Source organism: Capsella rubella, unplaced genomic scaffold, assembly GCF_000375325.1.
Source record: "Capsella rubella cultivar Monte Gargano unplaced genomic scaffold, Caprub1_0 scaffold_5, whole genome shotgun sequence".
Classification (NCBI taxonomy): Eukaryota; Viridiplantae; Streptophyta; class Magnoliopsida; order Brassicales; family Brassicaceae; genus Capsella; species Capsella rubella.
This window is the reverse complement of record NW_006238919.1, coordinates 7048500-7070203: the sequence shown is the minus strand read 5'-3', so window position 1 is coordinate 7070203 and position 21704 is coordinate 7048500. Positions and strand designations below refer to the sequence as shown.

The window sequence follows — 21704 nt, the reverse complement described above, 5'->3', positions numbered from 1 at the left end:
AAAAAAAAAATACTCGTTCATATCTTGTAACCGGTAAAAACACTAATTTCTTTACATAAAATAATGTACGTATTTTTCTGACAATAAATATAATATTTTTTCTAAACGAGAATTTTCATATCTTATTATATAAAATTAGATTTTCAAAGTTAGTTATTAACAAAATCGTGACACGTGTTAATTAAATTAATAAAATATTGACACATATCAAATAATTAGTAGTAAAAAATTATATAAATTAGTTTAAAAAAGAAAAATATTTTTAAAATAGAAAAAAAAATATTCAGAAAATTTAACAATGGAAAAAATAATAATTATAAAATAAAATTATTAATAAAATTATAAAAATTAGATCTAAAGAATAAAAAATTAAAAAGAATATATATAAAATAAATTAGTCAATTATAAATTAATCTTAAAAAATATTTGCATTATCTTGAATATTATGTAATATTTAAATATTTTTATAAAAATATAAACACAGCCCATGTATACAAATATACTTACATGAAAACCCTAAAGCTCTAAACCCGAAGGACTCATATGCTAAGTTCCTCGAGCAAATCACTTATAAGAAATACAGAGAGCTTTTGAAATTCTTACATGAATCCAATTTTCAAGTTTGATGATGGAGTTTACTGATCTTACTTCCTTTGACATATTAATAATCGGTTCCTTTTCATTATTATTATTTGCTTATGCTACTATTTTATTGATCACCTACATGTTGAAGTTAAGACAAGACAAGCTTAAGGATATGCATAGAAAAACAAGATTAGCCGGAAAAATATCGGCTCCTGCTTCTGTCGCGGTGGTGGATCAAGATGTTTTCGAATGCCCTGTTTGCTGCGAGCCCCTCAAGATTCCTATATACCAGGTTACTTACTAATTCTCTTCTCTTTCTTTCTTCTCTGTGAGTGTAACTGTTCATATAACACTGGTTCTTAAACTTCTTACAGTGTGTTAGTGGTCATCTAGCTTGTACTCCATGTTGGGAAAGAATAGAGAACATATGCCCATCTTGTCAAAAACTGGTTGGGAGACAACTTCGTTGCAGAGCCATGGAGAAAGTTCTTGAAGTAGTTACAGTGTCATGTCCATATGCCATTTACGGGTGTAAAGAGATTATCTCATATGCAAATCTCTCTAGGCATGAGGAGATGTGTCTTTTTGCACATTATTCATGTCCAATGGGTGGCTGCAACTATACAGGCTTCATTAAGGATCTCCACAAACACGTCCGCGACAACCACAAACCCTATGCCAGTCTTTACACAGTGAGGAATACTAACCAGACTTTTTTTGTCTCCTTTGTGCTGAACTTTTCTTGTGTTTATCTTCATCTTGTGATAATCTTTTTGATTTCATCTTTCCAATCTGGTTATAGTTATATATCCGATGTCTCCTTGGACGATGATGATTGACCTTAGCTGAATCAACCGTAGCCTGTGACGAGATTCTTAGATCAATGTAGCCTCTGCTCCCAATCATATCAAACCAGAATGAGGTTGTAATTCCATGTTTAACTTCGACCCTGCAGAACTGTTTTGCTATATCTCTGTATTTCCATATCTTGTTTACAAGAAGACTTAACATCAAAACGACATATACTAGAAAATACATACATATCTGATCCAGAGACTAGCTCTCGCTAGCGGTTCCATCTTCATTACCACTGTTTCTGCTTTCACTGCTACTACTACTACTTCCACTAACACTACTCTCAACTCCACTTTCACTGCTCTCACTATCTCTACCACTGCCTGAACTTGAACTCTTTCGAGACTCCTCTCTCGCTTCTGCATTTACTTGCGCTCTGAGTGCTTCTGCTGCGTTAAGTCCTTTGTAGGATTCATCATCATTAATGTCTACAACAGCAATCTCATCATCCTCCATTTCAGTAGGATGCGGAAGGTTAATGTCTATATCAAGTCCACCAGTTTGAAAATCCCTTGCTGTTTCTTCATCATCAATGTTCACATCCTCCTCGAGTTCATCGACAGCACGATTAGTAGCAAATGAACATGGATCATCTTCGTTTTCTTGTTCTGTTACAAGTATACAAAATTTAGTTCACTTCCAACCACACACACACACATCTATGTCTGAATCCAAGCACAAACATACATGAATACAAACCAAAGACATTAATGTGAATGAAACATGCCAAAGTAGAAATCTTTATACCTAAGCTAACAGGATTGTTAATGTCAATATGTGTCATATTAACCTGCAACATTGAAGTAACAAACACAAATCTGATTACAACTTCCCGAAAACCGTTTCGTTAACGAACCAAAGATCGAAAAAAGACTTATATACCGATTTAACCGTATCTGCAACTGGATGACCAACCTCTGTAACTACTCTACTACCACCAACAGAGGATTCATCAGGAACACGCAAGTATTTCAAACGCTTAACAGCTCTGTGAAGCTTCTCCAATCGAAAATTTTCGCCATCAAACAAGAAAATTGCATCTTTATCTCTGTCATTGTAATGCTCACTAACACCATCAAATCTAACTTTGTGTTGATTGTTTTGAAACTCTAACGTAACCTTATTGTCTTTACTCTTATGTAACGATCCTGGTTTGGTATAATCAATTGATGCCGGTTTAAACTCATCTACAAACCAAAAAATTCACATTTCTCAATTCAATCTCGGAAACAGAACAAACCCAGAAAGTGAATTGAAGCAATGTTCTACTTACATCGTAAAGTGCAGAACTTGGGAGAGACTGAGTCATTGTTGCTGAGTAGTGATGGTCCTAATGTAATGTTGTACCAACGGTTAGGATCTGGTGCAGTGCTTGGCTCTTCAATGTGATTCTTCATGTCTTCTTCTTTATCCAATACTAAATCGTGATCAAATTGAAAAAAGAAACCCCAAATTTTTAGGGTTCGTGTTCGATTCAATTATTTGCTTCCTTGACGTTAACGGGCTTAGTGGATCTAGGCTTATTACGGCCCAATCGAAATCTCGATAAGATATAATTGGCCCATTAGATATCTTTAGACATTGATATTCTCATACGTTCATAAAGTGTTAATGAAGTTATCAAGTGCCTTGTGTGAAGAGCCTTGAGCCAAAACAGAGGATTTGAGTTTCTCTTTCAAATTTAAAGCTCTTCTCTTCATCTCAACACCTTCATCATCAACCATTAACCTCTTCACAGCTCGCTCGACCGCTCCTCTCTCTATACCGCCCTCTATTTGAATCCCTACTCTCCATACACATTCCAAGAACCTTGCGTTCAGGGGCGGACCCACATAGAAGAAGGTGGGGGCAGTTGCACCCACCAACCTATTAAAAACTAAAAATTTTGCATTAAAATTAAAGTTATAAGTGTCAAAATGGTTAAAGTGCCCCCATGTATTGTTTAAGGTCATGGGTTCAAACCTCATTTGCTACCTTTTGCCCCCAATTAATTTTTTTCCTGGGTCCGCCCCTGCTTGCGTTCCCTTTTTGATCAGTTGTAAAAGGTCTACATATCATTGGAACTCCTTCACCAAGGCTTTCTAAAGTCGAGTTCCATCCACAATGGCTCCAAAACGCTCCAACCGCGGAGTGTGCAAGCACTTGCTTCTGCGGTGCCCATTTCACAATGTAACCTCGATCTAATGTTACCATTTTCCTAACCAACTCTTCCTCAGACATTTCAGAACCAAGTACGGATCCTGGTCGGATCACCCACAAAAAGTGTTGGTTACTACTAACCAAACCCGAAGCCATTTCCAACACTTCTTTAGTTTCCATCAAACTCATGCTTCCCAAGCTTATGTATACCCCAGAACTTGATTCTTGTTTGTTCAACCATTCTATGCAGCTCTCGTTCTCTTCTAAAAGACTCGTACGAGGAGCTGTAACCACCATGTGAAGAGGGCCTATAGGAAACACCGGAATCTCTAGTTCTTGTTGAAGCCACTCCACGGATAACATCTCTAGACACCTCACTGTGTTGATTATCATAGAGGAAGCTGTTCCTTTATAACATGTATTCTTAAACAACTCCACGGAACACTCTACTGATGCAAATACTGAAGTTGGCAAGTCTTTGTACCGTATAGGATTTAACTCTGGTACTAGCTCCTCTTCTCGCCCATCCCCTTCTACAAAATCATGTTGTTAAACGCAAACACATATTAAACGAGTTTGAACTCAAAATAGTAGAATCATATTACCTTTGAGGTGAGCCAAACCATCTTTAGCATAGAGTTTACACATTACGAAGTGACAAACAAAAGCTGATGCACTTGTAGTACTTAAAATAACGTTACGAAGCTTAAACTCTTTAACAGCTGCTTCAACAAAGTACATGAACTCGTCGTAGATAACACAAGCGATCTCTTCTTCTTCTTCATTAACTAATAACTGACTTAACAACTCCTTAAAGCTAACATAACATTATTTAGCTAATTTAATCAGAAACCGTCCTGGTCCTAGATTCTTAAGATCAGACTCTGGTAAGGTCTCTGGGATGGTTACAAACTGAAAATCAGACAAATCAGTTGAAGGGTTTAAGTAGTTGAACTTGGTTTGAGCAACTGTAACAGAGAAACCTTTAAAGTGAAGTGCTCTTGCAAGTTGCAACATTGGAGTTATATGTCCTTGAGCTGGAGCTGGAACCAACACTACTCTTCTTCTCCTCGCGAGCTTCTCCTCCATTTCACAAGATTAGACTACAAGATCGAGTTTTCGAATTACCCATATGGAAAAAATTTCTAATTCATTACCAACTTGAAAAGCTATTGAATCCTGATGATGATCAAATTGAAAACAAAAATCCCCCAAACTTTTAGGGTTCGTGTTTGATTTCCTTTCATTTTTAGAATTTTCGAAATTTAGTCTATTTCCTTTAGGCCAATGGGCTGCTCAAAACGGGCCATTTGAGGAGCCTAACAACATATAATTTGGCCCAATGTATTACAAAAGTCATTTAAATCCAATTTTAACATTAGCAATGCAAAAATGTTACGTGCACTAAACTAGTATGTAATAACATAACTTTTGGTAGAAGTTAGAACGGATTCGGACATCATGATGCACTTATGCTTTAGCCCAACTATGGCAAGTTGGGTCGCATTTGCTTTTTATTTGTGCATCTAAAGTTTTATTAATGTACTAGTTTTGAGCAGTTGGTTAGGAGAATTACCTTAAACTTATGTTCAACATTCAAATATTTTATCACTCAAATAAGTATGCAAAAATGTCCAATTTTGTCTTAGATTTGTATCTCCCATGATTGGTGTTTCGTCATTTGGTAGAGTACAAGATCAATCATATTCCATAATGATATGACAAACTTGTATAGACTATTGATAAAAATAATATGTAAGTTAATAAAGTAAATTAATTCCCCTTGAGAGAATTCATCAATATAAGGCTTTAATAACAAAACTGTTGCAAAGTTTTCTCACAATAGTTACATATACTATATTCTATCACTCTTCCGCAGTTCAAGCGTCGGATTTCCATATGGTTTAACTCTCGTAGACCATTCGTGAAGAAAGATTGAATAATATAACAAAATAAGCAACACATGCCTGGAACTCCAATTGATCATTAACCAAAGTTGTGCTTACTAACTAAAGAATTGGGCATTTGCCTTAGGCTACATCCTATCAAAATTATTGATGTCAGATTTAACAAATATATTTCGATGTATACAAAAAATATTGTACAATTTTTATATCTTTATTAAATTTATTTTAACCAAAAATTTTAGATGATAGTTTGTTAGCTAAGCTGTATAAAAAGATATAGTAACTGAAAAAGCCACATTTTAAAATTTAATCATAAGAGCATCTCGATGGAATGGAATAACGGTTCTCAATTTAAATAATTAAAAGTAACTGTAAATTAGAAGAGACGAATTTAAGTTTTTTTATAATTAAATTTTAAAAAAACAATCAACATATTTGTTTGAAAAAAAATAAACTATTTGTAAAATAATTAAATTTTTAGAAGATTTTTAAGGACGCATGAAAAAATGTACTCTTGAGGCCCTCTCCTCAAAAACCGGTTCAATTCGGTTTGGTATGAATTTTGATGCCCAAAAGTCTAAACCACAAATTTACATCTCGACCAAAACTATCATCTCTCTTCAGAAAAATCGTAGATCTGACTTAATCCTCCGATCCGGCGATGGCGAGATTTTCAGTTTGCGGAGGAGACGACGGAGAAGGACCAAGCAACAACAATCATCAATCCCGGAAAAGACAACGGCTTCCTTCAATCGACGAAGATGAAGAAAACGTGGAGAGCTCGGACCCCGGAAGTTCCGGTGAAGAAGAAGACGAAGAAGAAACACAGAATCGAGGAAGGCGAACGGAATCTGATGATCGAGGAGGATCCACGAGCGATGAAAGCGATCGCGAAGCTGTGATTGAGGAGAGACGATTTGGTAAATTCGTAAATAGTCAGAGTTCGCCTCTTTCTGTAACGTTGTTGGATCCAGATGTTCTTGATTGCCCTATTTGCTGTGAACCATTGAAGATTCCCATCTTTCAGGTTTGCTTATTGAACCACTTTGATTTCACAATCCTTTTTTAGGTTTAGAGTTATCACTGTGAACATAGAGAAGCCTTAACTTGTGTTAGATTGAGGAAACAAGTGAAATTTGATTGTTAAAGGAGCCATTACATGCGTAGATTAAGGAGATAGATTATAATGAAGACTTATTGATTCAAGTTCTGCTGCAATTGAGAAAATGTTCTCTAGCACTATAAGCCCTTTTGCTTCAATGGTGAAGTAAAGGTATAATTGCAAACTTGGAAACCATTTGAATCGCTTACAGGTCAGGACGTTTTCACAGTGAGATGGTGATTGTATCTCGTATAAGCTAATATGTGGTTCTATGCCATAGAGTTTCACCGATGCTAGTGTTCTTACTACTTGTTGATATTTATTTCCCGTTGATGAGTGTTATCGTGAGAAAATAGGACTATGCTAATAGAACCGTTGGCAATAACTATGTGGTTCTGTGTTCAGTGTGATAATGGTCATTTGGCTTGTTCTCTGTGCTGCACCAAAGTGAGGAACAGATGTCCGTCATGCACATTACCCATTGGTTACGTTCGATGCAGAGCCATGGAGAAAGTTATAGAAGCATCGAGAGTCTCATGTCCGAATGCCAAATACGGGTGTAAAGAGAATACTTCCTACGGAAACCGATATAGCCACGAGAAGCTCTGTGTTTACGCCCCTTGTTCCTGCCCCATACGTAACTGTAACTACACTGGCTATTACAAGTATCTCAACAACCACGCCCGTGCTGAACACAAAGACGATATGATCCCGTTCAAGTGGAACACTCGTTTAACCATTAGCTTGGACCTCAATGAGAAGACCACAATTCTACAGGAAGAAAACAATGGGCATATGATTGTAGTTCAAGTTTTCAAGGCTTTGTACGCTGTGTATGTCAGTGTTAGCTGTATCGCACCTTCGGTACCCGGAGTGGGTAAGTTCTCATGCAGTCTGGCGAAGATAACTGTTAATAACTTACTGAAGCAAGGATTCATGTTGAAGAACATTCAGAAAGTGAAGAATGAACATCCCGAAGATGGTTTTATGTTGATTCCTTCCTATTTGTTGTCTGGTAATGAGAACTTGAATTTGCAGATGTTGCTCGGCCATGGCCATGCCAATGCCATTGTTCATTCCTAATTGTGTAAACTTGTCATGCACATTTTTAGGTGTATATAAATCTATATATACATTTTTGAAGTACATTTTGGTACTAAAATCTATTTAGGTTTATAATATTTGCATAATCAAACCCTTGCTAATTGAATAAATAACAAAACTTAAAAGTAAATTTTGTAATTAAATCACAAACAAATCATAAAATTGGAAACAAATATTTATTACATCAAAAATATTTCCAAAAATGTCTCTCTCTAATAAATCGAATCTCTCTCCAATATATTTATATAATCTTATTTGTTTTTAATTTATATTATTACATTAAATATATTTATAATAAAATACAATTTTTTCCACACATTTTGCAATTTAATTTTTTGAAAACGGACGTATATAACTCAAACGATAAAAGAAAAAATATATGTAGAACATTTACATAAGGTAAAAAAATTTAGATAATAGTTCAAAACCATTATAAATAGTACTAAGACCATCATTACCAGAGCAACACATGAAAGATACTTAAAATTAAACTAATAATATATTTATTATTAAACTAATAAAATCAATTTATTAGCAACTATACTTAAAACTACATTTCCACTAGATAGTGTACCCGCGCGTTGCGCGGGGACTTAATTTAAAACCTCTTCTATCAATATTAATCTTTAACGCGCGGGATTTTAATTTAAAACCTCTTCTATCAATATTAATCCGTGAGCACAACTATAATCATTCAAATTTTAAAAGATAAAAGCTATATAATTAAACACTAAACTAAAATTTTAAGCGATATACAACATATATATTGTTGGCGATAGTGTTTTCTTGACAAATAAATGTTTTAATATTATTACATGGTAACAAAAATTACTTGAATAGATTTGCGAGAAGAGTAAATTGCATCAACAACCAGCTCATGATCCTAATTGTAGATATCCTTTATGATTAGATGTTGATACAAATATAACACCTCTATATATAACACAAATTTACCAAGCCTCATATACATCATTAAGTGTAAAGATACATATATAATATCATGTCGCTAGAGTAGGTTTACCGAACTTGCTTTATCCATCGGAAAAAGTGCAATGTGGTAAAAGAGAACTCTCGACCAAGTCCTGAATTTGTCTATCTTATCTCATTTCTATAACTAACGGTTAAGCCCGAATTTGAATCTAGTAGTATGTCTTGAGTTTCTTCATTTCACACAATAAATGAGATCTCAAATATTTCAAAATTTAGTCATATACATTATCTTTTTAAGTTATATTCATTTATATTCAATCGCTTTTAACTACTAATTCTTTTGTGATCCTCTATAATGCACTCGTTACCTCTCGACGTCTAGTTTATTTCTACCTTCTATTAACTCTAGTATACTATATATATTGAAGGGTGAGTTGCTTTTTAAGACATATCATAACAATTTCTTCCTTAATTAATAATAGTCCATTTTGGGTTAAAAGCATTTGATTTAAATCATGGGATATCAAACTTGTTTTTCTTTTAGATTATGTTAGAAAGGTATAATACTACTTGAGAATAAGTAAACTTTCTTTTTGAGATATGCTATACAATTTACATATCAGTTTACGGCTTACATATCACTTTATCTATATTTTATTGTAAAACTCATGAATAATATGATAATTAATTATTTTTTATTTTCGAATATGGATAATAATGTTTTTATAATTTTTATATTCCTAATAGAAATTCACGGCATAAAGTGTGACCTTTCAAATATTTTCGTCTTAGAGTATTTTAAATTGAGTTTAGTAATCTTTTGTTTTTAGTTTAAATTTAATAATTAAAAAATATGTAATATATTTTTTAGAACTTATGTTTCACTTTAAATTTATTTTTCCTCTTTAAAATTATAAAAGTAAAATTAAAAAAAAAATTGTATTATTCTACCATGCATTTAAAATTTACTTAAATTTTAAAACACATTACCAAATTTAAAATTCCAAAGTATGATTATTTAAAAGTTTGTTATTGTTTAGAGTTTGAATCATACTATTATTACTAATAAAATTCTCATAGTATTGGTTTTAGTATTTTAAATTTAATTTATTTTACATATTTTATTTTTAATTATTTATTTATTACCATGAAAATAAATTATATGTTAACATTATGTAAATTTCTTTTTTCTTTATCTTTAATTTTTATTAATTATAAATAACATATTATGCACTAAATGAACATGGATTATGGAAGAGGCCAAAAACCCAATTTGGATGTAAAAGTGTGGAATGGGCTTTTTCATACCTGGACTATCTAGGTATGTTAATTTCATATAGTTGACTTGTCATTGTGCTAGATCATACGTGGACTTATTGTAAATTTGAATTTAGTACCTGGAGATTTCATTTCATGCTGAATAATACAAAAACGTGTTAAATGTGTAACGCTGTTAACTCTCCGTCGATGTGGATTCCACGTCAGATGACACGTAAATCCATCGCTTGATGACGTGGCAAAACGATACTGACTACATAACCGCTAGGCCATCAACACTTAATCGGTATAAATGAACAACGCATTAATATATAGAAACACTATATATTAATGACGAAAAAAATAAAAAACACTATATATTAATGAAGAAGAAATACAAGACACTATACTTTATATTATTTTAATATATAGAAATACGAAACACTATATATTAATGAAGAAGAAATACAAAACACTATATATTAATGAAGAGGAAATACAAAATAGAAATACGAAACATATTATAGTGTTTTTCACTATATACGAAACACTATATATTAATACGAAACACTAGTGTTGAATGATCATTAATATTAATGAAGAAGAAATATGAAACACTATATATTATTTTAATAAATAGAAATACGAAACATATATATTAATGAAGAAGAAATACGAATCCACATCGACGGAGAGTTAACAGCGTTACATATTTAACACGTTTTTGTATTATTCAGCACGAAATGAAATCTCGAGGTACTAAATTCAAATTTACAATAAGTCCAGGTATGATCTAACACAATGACAAGTCAACTATATGAAATTAACTTACCTAGATAGTCCAGGTATGAAAAAGTCCATTTTCCGTAAAAGTGTTGGGGCTTAACTTACAAAATAACAGGCCGAAAGAAAATAGAATGATGAACAAAATATAAGGGTTTAGATGATTTGTTGGGCTTGACACAAAAATTAGAAAAAATGTTGATGTGGACAGCTTTAGAGGGAGAGAACTCTCCTATTATATATTTAGACTAGAGGTTTGGAGGGAAGAAACGATGAAGTGTCTCCATCAACAAGCATTATAAGGAGATGTAAATAGGAAGAATAAGAAGAAGAATAAGTATTTGGGTGTGTCTAGTCTCCTATCTCTGATCTGGTGCCACGGTTAGAAAACTGCCGGAGTAGGCGTCGATTTCGGAATCTTCTGGGTTCGGATCAATCATCGGAGCCTCGTGTTCTTCAGCTTCGTCGATTTTGAGAGAGAGGACAGAGAAATCTGTCGAGAGAAAAGAAAAAAAATAAAGAAAAAAATTATTATTTTTATTTACTCAACTTCCAATTAAACATTGACACGTATCGTTTCTTAATTGTTGCTTCCGCTTCCCGGAGAAGAAACGATGCTCGATATAATGGGCTCTTTTTTTTTTGTATTTATTTTTACCACACAATATTAATAAGCAACCCATCTAGCAATGCCCACTGGACATGCTCTAATATGTTCACAACTACTAATGAACATGAATTTTGATTTCTCAGGTATCCAAATTAAAAAAATTATTCAGTCTAATCCGGTTATTTATTTAAGAAAAATAAAACTTTTAAAAAGTTTAAAATATTATAAAATTTAATCTTTAAAAAAGTTTAAAATATGATAAATATTAAAACTTTTAAAAGCTGAAAATTATAATATTTTATTTAAGTTTTATAGAATATTTAAAATATTAAAAATATTTAAACTCAACAAAAATTTAAAATACTATTAATCTTTTAACTATAAAAATATTTTAAAATATAATAATATTGTAAATAAATATGATTGAACAGGTTTGAGTTTATATAAATATGATTATATTTTTCTTACGGGTTTTCTATAGTAATTTTTTTTACGGGTTAAGTTAAAATATAAATTTTTATTTACAACAAATCGTCCCTCGGTGTACCGCGAGTTTTTTTTTTGTGGGAAGTGTATCGCGGATTGACCACATATATCTATGAGTCTACTTATTATACAAAATCATAAAATTATATAAAATTAAAAAGATATAAACACGTATAAAATTAGACTATATAAACCAACTACGAAAATGATCAATCAAACAAATATATTAAATGATGGACCCGTGGTGTACCACGAGATAAATGTGTATTATTTGAAGATACATGACTTGATTTTGAGAGTATAGCCATCAAACCGGAAGAACCGGGTTAAGATACCAAGTTGGACCATAATCAGTTTAGTCACATTCGCATTAATACAAGGGGGAATTTCAAAAATACCTCTTTTCCAATACCACTTTTTAAAAATACCCCTCTTTCTAATTTTATCAAAAAGTCACAATAAATTTTGAAATTTATCAAAAAAATATGTATAAACTTATATTTACAGGCACAAATTATCTTTACATGTGTGTAAATTTATATATACATTTCATAAGTACCGTATAAATACCTTTTAAAAATCATATAAAAAGCTTATAAAAACTGTGTAAACCTTTTAAAAACCTTATAAAAACCATATAAATGCCGTTTAGAACCTTTTAAAACCTTCTAAATATTTGGATTTAGTCTCCCAGTAATAATGATGATCTTGATGTACCTTATCAACCATATAAAAGTTTATAATTTTTCATATTTGAAAAGGGGTATTTTTGAAAATGAATAGAAAAGAGGGATATTTTTAAAAAGGGATACACCAAAAGGGGTATTTTGCATATTTGAAAAGAGGTATTTTTGAAAATGAATAGAAAAGAGTGGTATTTTTAAAAAGAGATACAGCAAAAGGGGTAATTCTCAAAAATTCTCTTAATACAAGTAGCAGGATTAATAAAATCCAAAACGAACAACGAAAACATTGTTGTTTTGTAATGGTAGAAGTATTTAATGGTAGTGTATAAAATGTACAATACCATTTTTATCAAATTAACAACTCATTTTAATTTCTCTTATAACAGGTAATACATTATTATCATTTTTTAAAAATGAATATCCAATCAAAAACAAACATTGTACAAGATTTGATATCTAACTTACTATTTCATTGATCATTATATTTCACCTCTTGTCTTTATATGATTATTTTTATGAAACAAGTAATTCATCTTATCATCTCTATAATAATAAATATATATTTTCGCATATATTATGATTTGAATTTTTTAAAACGTATAAAAATTGTTTTATTTTATCTAAAAATTGTTATGAGTCGAAAATTCCCACATAATAATATAATATTCAACCAAAATTCTAACTGAGTAGCGAGTCAGTTTGTGAATATTTATATTTAATTTCATAAAAATTTTAAATGCATAATTTTTATATAATAAAATAACCTATTGAAATATTGTAAAAAATTATATATTTTAAAATAGTTTATATTTATATTTTTACACAATATGAGAAATGATTAACATATTAACCATTAAAATTACAAATAACTTTAACTGATTTTTTTGTAAATGAATATATTTTAAATAATTATAGTAGACAGGGTTAAAATTACAAATAACAATTGGTTACCTAAAAGGCTCAATCGAAATCTTGAATTATAATGTTTAAAGAAATGTATTAAGTTATATAATGCAATAAATTATAATGTATAGATGAAAGTTGAAATATATAATATCAACATTATATGATGAGTAACAATTGGTTACCTAGAAGGCTCAATCGAAATCTTGAATACTTTAGGAGTTCAAAGCTAGTTAGTAAAAAGACGTTAATATTTTCCCCATTGTTGTAGTACACAGATAATGATCTAGTTCATTACTATATGATAGTTTGCTAATAAATAATGAAACTAATAAATAGTTTACTAATTAGACATGATTTTGCTCATATGCCTGTTCATGTAAACATTATTTTCTTATGTGTAATCTCACACAACATATGACCCACGTCCATAAAAGTCTAAGTCCAGTTTAATTAAATGTACAGAGGATGTCCACAACTATTCTTTTTCTCTTTTCTTTTTGATGCACACCCAAACTTATTTTTGATGTGAAATCATTATTATTCATTTTAGATATGAAGCTTATGATTTTAAAACCATCTTTTTGGTTTACAATCTAATTGATCTAATTCAAACCAAATATAACCAAAACCAAGTGAACTAAATTAAACTAAAACTCAATTAAACCAAATTAATTTGAGTTAAATATAGTTTATTTAATTTTCAATATAAACAAAAACTATGTAAGTTAATATTTAGCAACAAAGTCTGAAAAAAATAATTTAGTTGCTACATTTTTCTCTATTCCTTTCAATACTAGTTTACTTGGAAAACATATTCGTTTTACATTTCAGTGTTATAATGGATAGGAAATGCCATATTTTAACATGTATATTAAACCAAATTTGGTACAATACCAATTTCAAACTGAATAAAGTCTTTTTTTCTTCAAATAAACTACATTAGTCTACATACATGAACTACCAAATTTTACCGAATTCAACATTCTGACATGATGTTGATAAGCCATGATGATACAAATGCCACAAATACAAATTTAGATGTGTGAGATGTCACATGTATATGTTTTGTTAAGTGAGATGCCACATATCAATTTTTCGTTTTTATTTTTGCTAAAATTATTCTCAAATTTAATTCATAAAACCGCTACCCAAACTGGTAATCAAACCTAGTTTCTATAAAAAAAAATGTAGCATAATATTAGAACCCAATTAACCGTTAAGGGAAACATTATCAAGAGGAAACATTAGCCTTAAGATTTACATAGGAAAAGATCTTGAACCAAGCCAAACACCTAAACCGACAATCAAACCGAGTTTTTATATACACTTTTTAGCATAATAACATAATAAAATTAACCGTTAACCAAACTGAACCAATTACTATGTGAAGAAAAATATTACTCCCTCTATCCTATTTTATAAGGTTTTTAAGGTTTTTTTTTACTAGAAAATTTTAAGGTTTTTTTCTCTGTACCATTTTATAAGATTTTTCTCAAATTTCAATGCACTTGTTATATTAATTAAATGATTTTGACTGTTTAAATTCTGCAGTATTATTTCTATTGGTTGTATTTTACTAAATGATATAATATTTTTATTGTTTCTTAAACTTAGTGTTTTTAGTCAAAAACTTTTACTCCCTCCATTTCAAAATAATATCATTCTATGCTTTTCACACAATTTAAGAAAACCATTAAATTTTCTGTTTTACCCTTTATTAATACATTATATAATATTTTCTATTGGTTAATACATTAAATTAGTAAGGATAAAGCTGAAAAATTCACCAAACATCTGCAATGAAAATACAAAAGGACACTTATTTTAAAACGAAGGGAGTACATAATAGAATAGAGGGAATATCATCTTAATCACATTTCAATTTTTGGATTTGTTTTTTCTCTTTTTGAAAAATATGTGTTTCCCATTAGAAATGTTTTTCCCATTAGAATATAATTGTTTTGTTTATTTAAAATTGAACACATCTAGTCAAATTAGTAGACAAAACAAAAGTATATTTTAACTTTTAAAAAGAATCTTGGGAAATCTTCACCCAATTTATGTAGCAATTTCCCATTAAATGATTTTAATATTAAATCCACCGCATGCATGCAAAAATGTTTTGGAAATTGGAGCCAAGCTTATTGTACCAGTGAGCCTCCTCACAAGTTATAACATTTCATTGAAATGGCTGCATGGGATTCAAACCCCAACGAGTGGAAATCAAACTCATCTCGTGAATCCTCAAACGATGAGAACGACCGTAAGAACAACTCCGCAACGCTTCTTGATAAGGAACCTCTTCACTCTGCTCGCTCTGTTGTATTGACTAGATTCTTCTACAAGGTTTCGTTTCTTATCTTTGTTTTCACCAGAACTCGTATCCATATGTTGAACTATTATATGTCTACGCTTCTTGGTTGATTTTTTTCTAGAAAGACCACTCTCATGAGCAGTTGAACTATAAAGCAATATACAGATTTAAATAGCAGAAACCTTTTTGCTTTTGCATTTTAGTGTTACTTTTGGACATGTGTGTTTGCTCTACATGCAATAAGAAACTGATGAACAAATGCCCTACTTGTGCTATACTCGTATTGATGAGTTCGTTTGTCGCAAGTAAAAGGTTACCAAAGAAGTCAATGTCCTATGCAAAACCTTGGTGTACATGTGGACGATCGAAAAAATTTCAAGTTGAAGTAAGTAAGAAGCTAGTGGGGAAGAATAAAATGGTGTTATCATTTGCTATTTGTCTTTTATTTTATTTATTTATTAAGGTTTCATGAAAATACCTATCTCTTATGTATGACCTTTAATCTTATATCAATCCATGTTCTTGGATTTGAAGCTAGTATATTGCATAGAACTCGTGCGCATTAATGGCTAATCTAGCAGTTAATCTATCTAGCATTTGAATCTAATATTATTTGAAAGTGGTAAACTTAACCAATAGCTTACTAAAACGAGATTTAGGGTGAAGCAGGAAGTGAGATTGAATGAACAGTCCCAATACATATATTCATGTTGCTTCTCCTTCCTATTTGTTGTCTCGTAATGAGAATTTGCGTGGCATGAGAACAAGCTTGGTTCATATATCACATTTCTTAGGTTTATTTGGAATGTACATACATAATTTGAAGATCTAGTATTGGTGGTAACGTTTTCTGCTAAATAATGAATCGATCACTTAGGAAATATCATTATAGAAGAAAAAGTCGTAGCCACTTTTAGAAGAAAATGTACATATATAGTTTGAAGCTCATTATAGAAGAAAAAGTTGTGACCGACCATTATGATATGTTTGAACATGTACTTATGTCGGTCGACTTCTTTCTCTCTTCTCTCTCTAAAAAACTTTTCAGAGAAAAAGATTTCGATCGGGTTTATGGTCATGCCGTGCCGGCTTATGATTTCATATGTAGTCCGGTCTTGCTGTTCTATCTTGTTGTCTTATCTCGCCGTCCGGTGTATCCGGCTTTCCTCACGGCTATTTCGTTGCCGTTTTTGTTGTTTCACCGAACTGATTGGGGAAACACTTTGATCTCAGTTTCTTCTTCCTTTCCTAGCTGGAATTTCCCATGGCCTAATCTCGATCCGCTCCACCACCATCTACAACGAGGTAAGTGTTTGGTGTTTCGATTGGGCAACTGATTTAGTCTCATCCACAAGAATCAAAATCTTGATATGGGCGAGTTCTAGGTTGCTTGGCTCCTTTCAACCGTATTTTCGTCGATTTGTTCGACTATAATGGCCCGGCGTTCTTGACGGTTTCAATTACCTCATTTGAGGTCCGTCTTGCCATTCTAGGAAGCCAAAGTTTCAATTGTCGAAGTCTACTCTCTTATCAACTGATGACAAGAGTTCAGAAGCTTTACCTCATGTGGTTGCTAGTTTTCCGGCGACTTCTTTTATGCTTTTGTTCTTGGGAAAGATACAGTGGTGGAAAGAAGAACCACTGAAGTTAGATTGCATTCTTAATCTCTTTTTTGGTTTAATAGTTTCTTTGTTCAGTAATAATGTGTGGAGATGATTCTGGTTGTTATTTTGCTGGAAAATATGCTCAAACAAAGTTTGTGGGTACCGGTTATTTATGTTTGCCGGTTAACCCGGTTTGTAAGGCCGTTGGTTTAATAAATATCCTTTAGAAGAAAAAAAACATGTACTTATGTTTGAACATGTACTTCGTATGTTACTAGGAAGTGTACTTCTGTTGTGATACTTCTTCCTCGTACCACAAAATTCCATAACTTTTTGACTTTTACGGTTTTACCCCACACACCACATGTTTTGTTTTTAACCACATGTCTGCTTCACTGAAACGCTGAGTTTTAGTCCCATACATAAGCCCTAGACCAGAAGATGTAACGTTGTCTTGTCCAAAAAAAAACCATGAATCTCTCCTTCTTCCTCTCGTCTCTTCCTCAATTCTTCTGACTCTTTGGCCTTGCAGCTTAGTCTGAAGAAAACCCATTACTCGTTTCTTCTGTTCAAGTGATATAACGGTACCAATTCAAACATAGATTTTGCATCGTAGTTCTTGGTTGTACAGAGCTCCAATTTTTTTCTTGTAGATAATGTTAATTTCTTGACTACTTATATATGTAGTGCAATGTATGTGTGCATGACATGGTTTTGATCTACTAATTTGTTTGAGACTTTAACACAGCTTGATTCTTTGCTGTGAATATGGATTGTGATCGAGTTTGTAAATTAACTTTGATAACGATTTTGTATGTAAAGGTTGAAACTTTATCCTTTTTGCTCGTTTCCTTTTACATTCTCTAATCAAATCTGAATTGCTTAGCTTTTTATGGTATATGATTCTTCTGTGAGTAATCTGATTTTGCTGGTAGGAGTTGAGACACTATGAAAACGATTGTTGCATATTAAAAGGTTTAAACTTTTCTCTGTTTTCTTGTTTTCCCATTAGCTCTTTAATTTGGTATATGTGTTATTGTCTATGATTGTTTTGTAATTAATCTGCTTGATTCTTTGTTGTGAATATGACTTGTGAGTTGTGACACTAAAAACGATTGTTGTATGTAAAAAGATTCAAACTTTTTCTCTTTTGGTATGTTATTATTTATGATTAATCTGTTTTGAGAGTTGTGAGGCTATGAAAACGATTGTTGTATGTAAAAGATTCAAACTTTTCTCTTTTATTCTTCTTCCCCTTTTATCTATCATTGTTCTGTAATAAATCTGACTTTGATCTATATGATTGTTCTGTGGTTGTGTACTTTTCTTTTGCTTAGGCTATGTTCATCTCTTACAATATGTATTTGGGGTTATTCATGATTGTTCTGTAATTGTGTACTTGTGTCTTGATTACCTCCAGTTATGATAAGTACTTAATTTTTCTGCAGTCTTCTTTTTGTGTTTGCTCTTCTGCTGAGAATGGGATCATGCTACGAAGCAAATCACTTTAAGCATCTATGAATTTGAGTTTCTTCTACATTGTTGTATAGCCATTAAACAGATAACGATTTCATAGTTTTTCGTTTTCTGTTTATGCAGAGTAATGGATTTCCAGTCACAGGAACTAATTGCAACACTTAATGCTGAGAATGAACGTATGGAAATAAAAGAGGAGGTTGATGAAGAAACTCAAGTACTAGTACAAAGTGAGAGTCAACCAAATCAAACTATCTTTGATTCGGCTGTCGAAGAACCTCAAGTACTACTAGAAAGTGAGATTCAACCGGATCAAACTATCTTTGATTCCAACCAACGCTTAAAATCTGATGTCTGGAAAGAGTTTGTATCAGTGGGAGTTGGGGAAGATGGCAAAAAGAGGGGTAGTTGCATCCACTGTAGTAGGACTTACATAATAGAAAGGCTTTATGGAACATCACATTTGAGGCGCCATCTACTGTATTGTCCATTGAGGCCTGAAAGTAACAGTGGAGGCAATGATGAACAAAACAGACACAGACATAAATCTACTCACGTGAAGAGCACCTCAGTTTGCGAATCCCCCTGCGACAGAGAAGAAGTGAGCAACAATGTCTCGATAATGATACAACCTAGTTCCACATCAGAGGGCGAGACACGCTCAGGGATGCTGCTAGGTCTGGATATTCTTGATTGTCCCATTTGCTCCCAGGCACTGACGATTCCTATCTTTCAGGTTTCTTCTCCCTAAATTGTAGTCTCTCTATTGAAATGTGTGTATAACTTGGCAAGATGAGTATATATGTCATGAACTATCAAATGTTTTATCAATGAATATCTCTTCTATATTAATTAGTAACAGATATATTCCTAAGCTTTCATTTTGGTTTATTTATTGCGACAATGCGATTAGCATGCTAATCTGTTTTTTCTTTCCCATACTCATGTTATCTTCATTAATTGTTTTTTCATTTGTATTGCATTTCAGTGTGATAATGGGCACTTGGCTTGCTCCTCTTGCTGTCCTCAACTGAGTAATAAGTGCCATACATGTGATTCACCGGTTGGCCACAAACGTTGCAGCGCGATGGAGAGTGTTCTCGAATCAGTCTTTGTCCCATGCCGAAATGCTACGTTTGGATGCACCAAAAATGAGTCTTATGGTAAAAAATCAATTCATGAAAAGGTATGCAGTTTCTCTCAATGTGCCTGCCCTGCACCGGACTGCTATTTCACTGGACCATACAATGACATCTACAATCACTTTGTTGATATCCACTGTCACGAATCCAAATCTCTGTCCTTTGAATCCGGTGGTTCAGTAGATGTTCAGATGAACATAGCTACAGATAAGATTCTTTTTCTTATGGAATCAAAGAAGAGACTACTGTTTGCACTGCAATGCTTCAATGAGCCGCATGGTGTGCATGTGGCTATTAGATGCATTGCACCATCTGCTCCAGAACTAGGGAAGCTCTCATATTGTCTCTACTACTCAATGGATGGACACACTCTTACTTATAAGTCACCAGAAGTGAAGATGGTTCTTGAACTGAGCTCTGAAACCCCTCAAGACAATTTTTTGTTTGTTCCTCACTCTTTATTGAGTGGTGAATCGTTGAAGATGAAGATTATTATTCTCTCTCAGTAGGTTCTTTCCATTTTTTTCTATTGAAGATCTAGCTATATCAGTCTATGTACTATGTTTGTTCTGATCTGGCCTAATGAATATAAACTAAATCAGATCTAAACGTTATATTTTCTTTGGCTTGGCTTGTCGGGTTTTTCGGTTTAGATGAAATTCGGTTTTCAAAAAATCTCACGGAATAGACCCAAATTAAAATTCGGTTCGGATCGGATTTTAGCTCAATTTGCCATGAATGTTTTGTGGTTTTAGCTTTTAGTTTTTGTTTTTTGGCTTTTGGTTTTTGGTTTTTTAGTTTTTGATTTTTGCTGTAGATTTTAGTTTTTGCAAAATCTTGAATAATAATTTGCTTGGTTTTTGGTTCTTCTATGATTTTTATTTGAAAGAAAAAAAATATATAATTTACCAAAAAAAATAATAATAATAATAATCAATAAGAAAAAGTGACCTAATTTGTTAGAAAGCTGAAAAAATGGTTTTTAGATTCTATGAAAGAAATGGTAAAATCTCATAGAATCTGATTTTCCTAAATTTAAGGGAATCTGGGTTTAGCAAAATCATGAATGGCAATTTTTTTAGTTTTTTAGAATCAAAACCCAAAATTTGTTCTAAAAACTGCTGCCATTCAATGCCTAAGAAACAGTCACGTAATATTGTTAGAAAGCTGAAAAAATGGTTTTTAGATATTATGAAGAAATTGGGAAAATCTCACAAAATCTGGTTTCCCTAAATTTAAAGAAATCTACTTTTAGTATAATCATTTTTTTTTGGTTTTTTAGAATCAAAAGCCAAAAACTAATTTAGGGGTAATTGTTGGTTTATTGATTTGTAAATCTACATAGAATTTGTGAATCCTTATTATTTGTCAAATCAAAATACATGGATTTTGAAATAACACTAGATTTTACCCCGTGGTACACCACGGGTCCATCATTTAACGTGTCTTTCTTATATAGAATTCTAATCGGTTATAGTTTAATCTGTTCTAATTAGAGTTGGTTTAGCATATTATTCGAAGTCCAGCGGGAATAATGTATCAATTGCAGTATTTATATTTCAGGTTTTGTACATATATATGAGAATTTACCCCGTGGTACATGACCATGAGAAAATTTATTATTTTATGTTTTCATATTTTTTATGATTTTTATTATAAATTGATTGACTTTTTTTTAAACTCTTAATACAATTAAGGCAGTGTTATATATTTTTTTGTGTATTTGCTATAAAACTTATATTTTTATTGCATTTAATATTTGTTGGATTTGAAAAGGCCAGAGTTTTGTATGTGTAATACTATATTAATATAATGAAA

General features: G+C 31.9%; 6 protein-coding genes across 8 annotated transcripts; 4 read left to right on the top strand and 2 right to left on the bottom strand.

Annotated features, from left to right (window-relative positions):
• The first annotated feature begins 616 nt into the window (after positions 1-616).
• Positions 617-1669, top strand: LOC17886900 (E3 ubiquitin-protein ligase SINA-like 10). The gene is made up of 2 exons (XM_006292780.2): positions 617-877; positions 960-1669. The coding sequence occupies exons 1-2, from the start codon at positions 626-628 to the stop codon at positions 1422-1424; spliced, it is 717 nt and encodes a 238-aa protein (XP_006292842.2). The 5' UTR covers positions 617-625; the 3' UTR covers positions 1425-1669.
• LOC17885426 lies at positions 1544-2881 on the bottom strand. Of its 2 annotated transcripts, none has more exons than XM_023782677.1 (4): positions 2714-2881; positions 2356-2627; positions 2188-2230; positions 1544-2048 (listed from the first exon to the last, which is right to left on the bottom strand). In XM_023782677.1, exons 1-4 carry the CDS (start codon positions 2835-2837, stop codon positions 1642-1644), a joined length of 846 nt encoding a protein of 281 aa, XP_023638445.1. In that variant the 5' UTR covers positions 2838-2881; the 3' UTR covers positions 1544-1641. The 2 variants fall into 2 exon arrangements, with proteins under 2 accessions (XP_023638445.1, XP_006291600.1); XM_006291538.2 differs by having other exon boundaries at positions 2323-2627; positions 2714-2880.
• A 123-nt stretch (positions 2882-3004) lies between these two features.
• On the bottom strand, positions 3005-4743 carry LOC17885994 (UDP-glycosyltransferase 76E7). The gene is given in 3 exon segments (XM_023783031.1): positions 3005-3259; positions 3465-4112; positions 4185-4743. Coding segments are annotated over 3 exon segments (1353 nt in total). The 5' UTR covers positions 4669-4743; the 3' UTR covers positions 3005-3038.
• A 1327-nt stretch (positions 4744-6070) lies between these two features.
• Positions 6071-12089, top strand: LOC17885587 (E3 ubiquitin-protein ligase SINA-like 10). Of its 2 annotated transcripts, none has more exons than XM_006291358.2 (3): positions 6071-6513; positions 6994-7712; positions 12021-12089. In XM_006291358.2, the coding sequence occupies exons 1-2, from the start codon at positions 6148-6150 to the stop codon at positions 7669-7671; spliced, it is 1044 nt and encodes a 347-aa protein (XP_006291420.1). In that variant the 5' UTR covers positions 6071-6147; the 3' UTR covers positions 7672-7712; positions 12021-12089. The 2 variants fall into 2 exon arrangements, with proteins under 2 accessions (XP_006291420.1, XP_023638338.1); XM_023782570.1 differs by having other exon boundaries at positions 6994-7706; positions 12015-12040.
• Positions 12090-16655: 4566 nt separating this feature from the next.
• On the top strand, positions 16656-17497 carry LOC111830679. Its single transcript, XM_023783243.1, has 2 exons — positions 16656-16969; positions 17050-17497. The coding sequence occupies exons 1-2, from the start codon at positions 16666-16668 to the stop codon at positions 17307-17309; spliced, it is 564 nt and encodes a 187-aa protein (XP_023639011.1). The 5' UTR covers positions 16656-16665; the 3' UTR covers positions 17310-17497.
• A 237-nt stretch (positions 17498-17734) lies between these two features.
• Positions 17735-20512, top strand: LOC17885679 (E3 ubiquitin-protein ligase SINA-like 7). Its single transcript, XM_006291644.2, has 3 exons — positions 17735-17852; positions 18868-19480; positions 19733-20512. The coding sequence occupies exons 2-3, from the start codon at positions 18872-18874 to the stop codon at positions 20393-20395; spliced, it is 1272 nt and encodes a 423-aa protein (XP_006291706.2). The 5' UTR covers positions 17735-17852; positions 18868-18871; the 3' UTR covers positions 20396-20512.
• The last annotated feature ends 1192 nt before the right edge of the window (positions 20513-21704 follow it).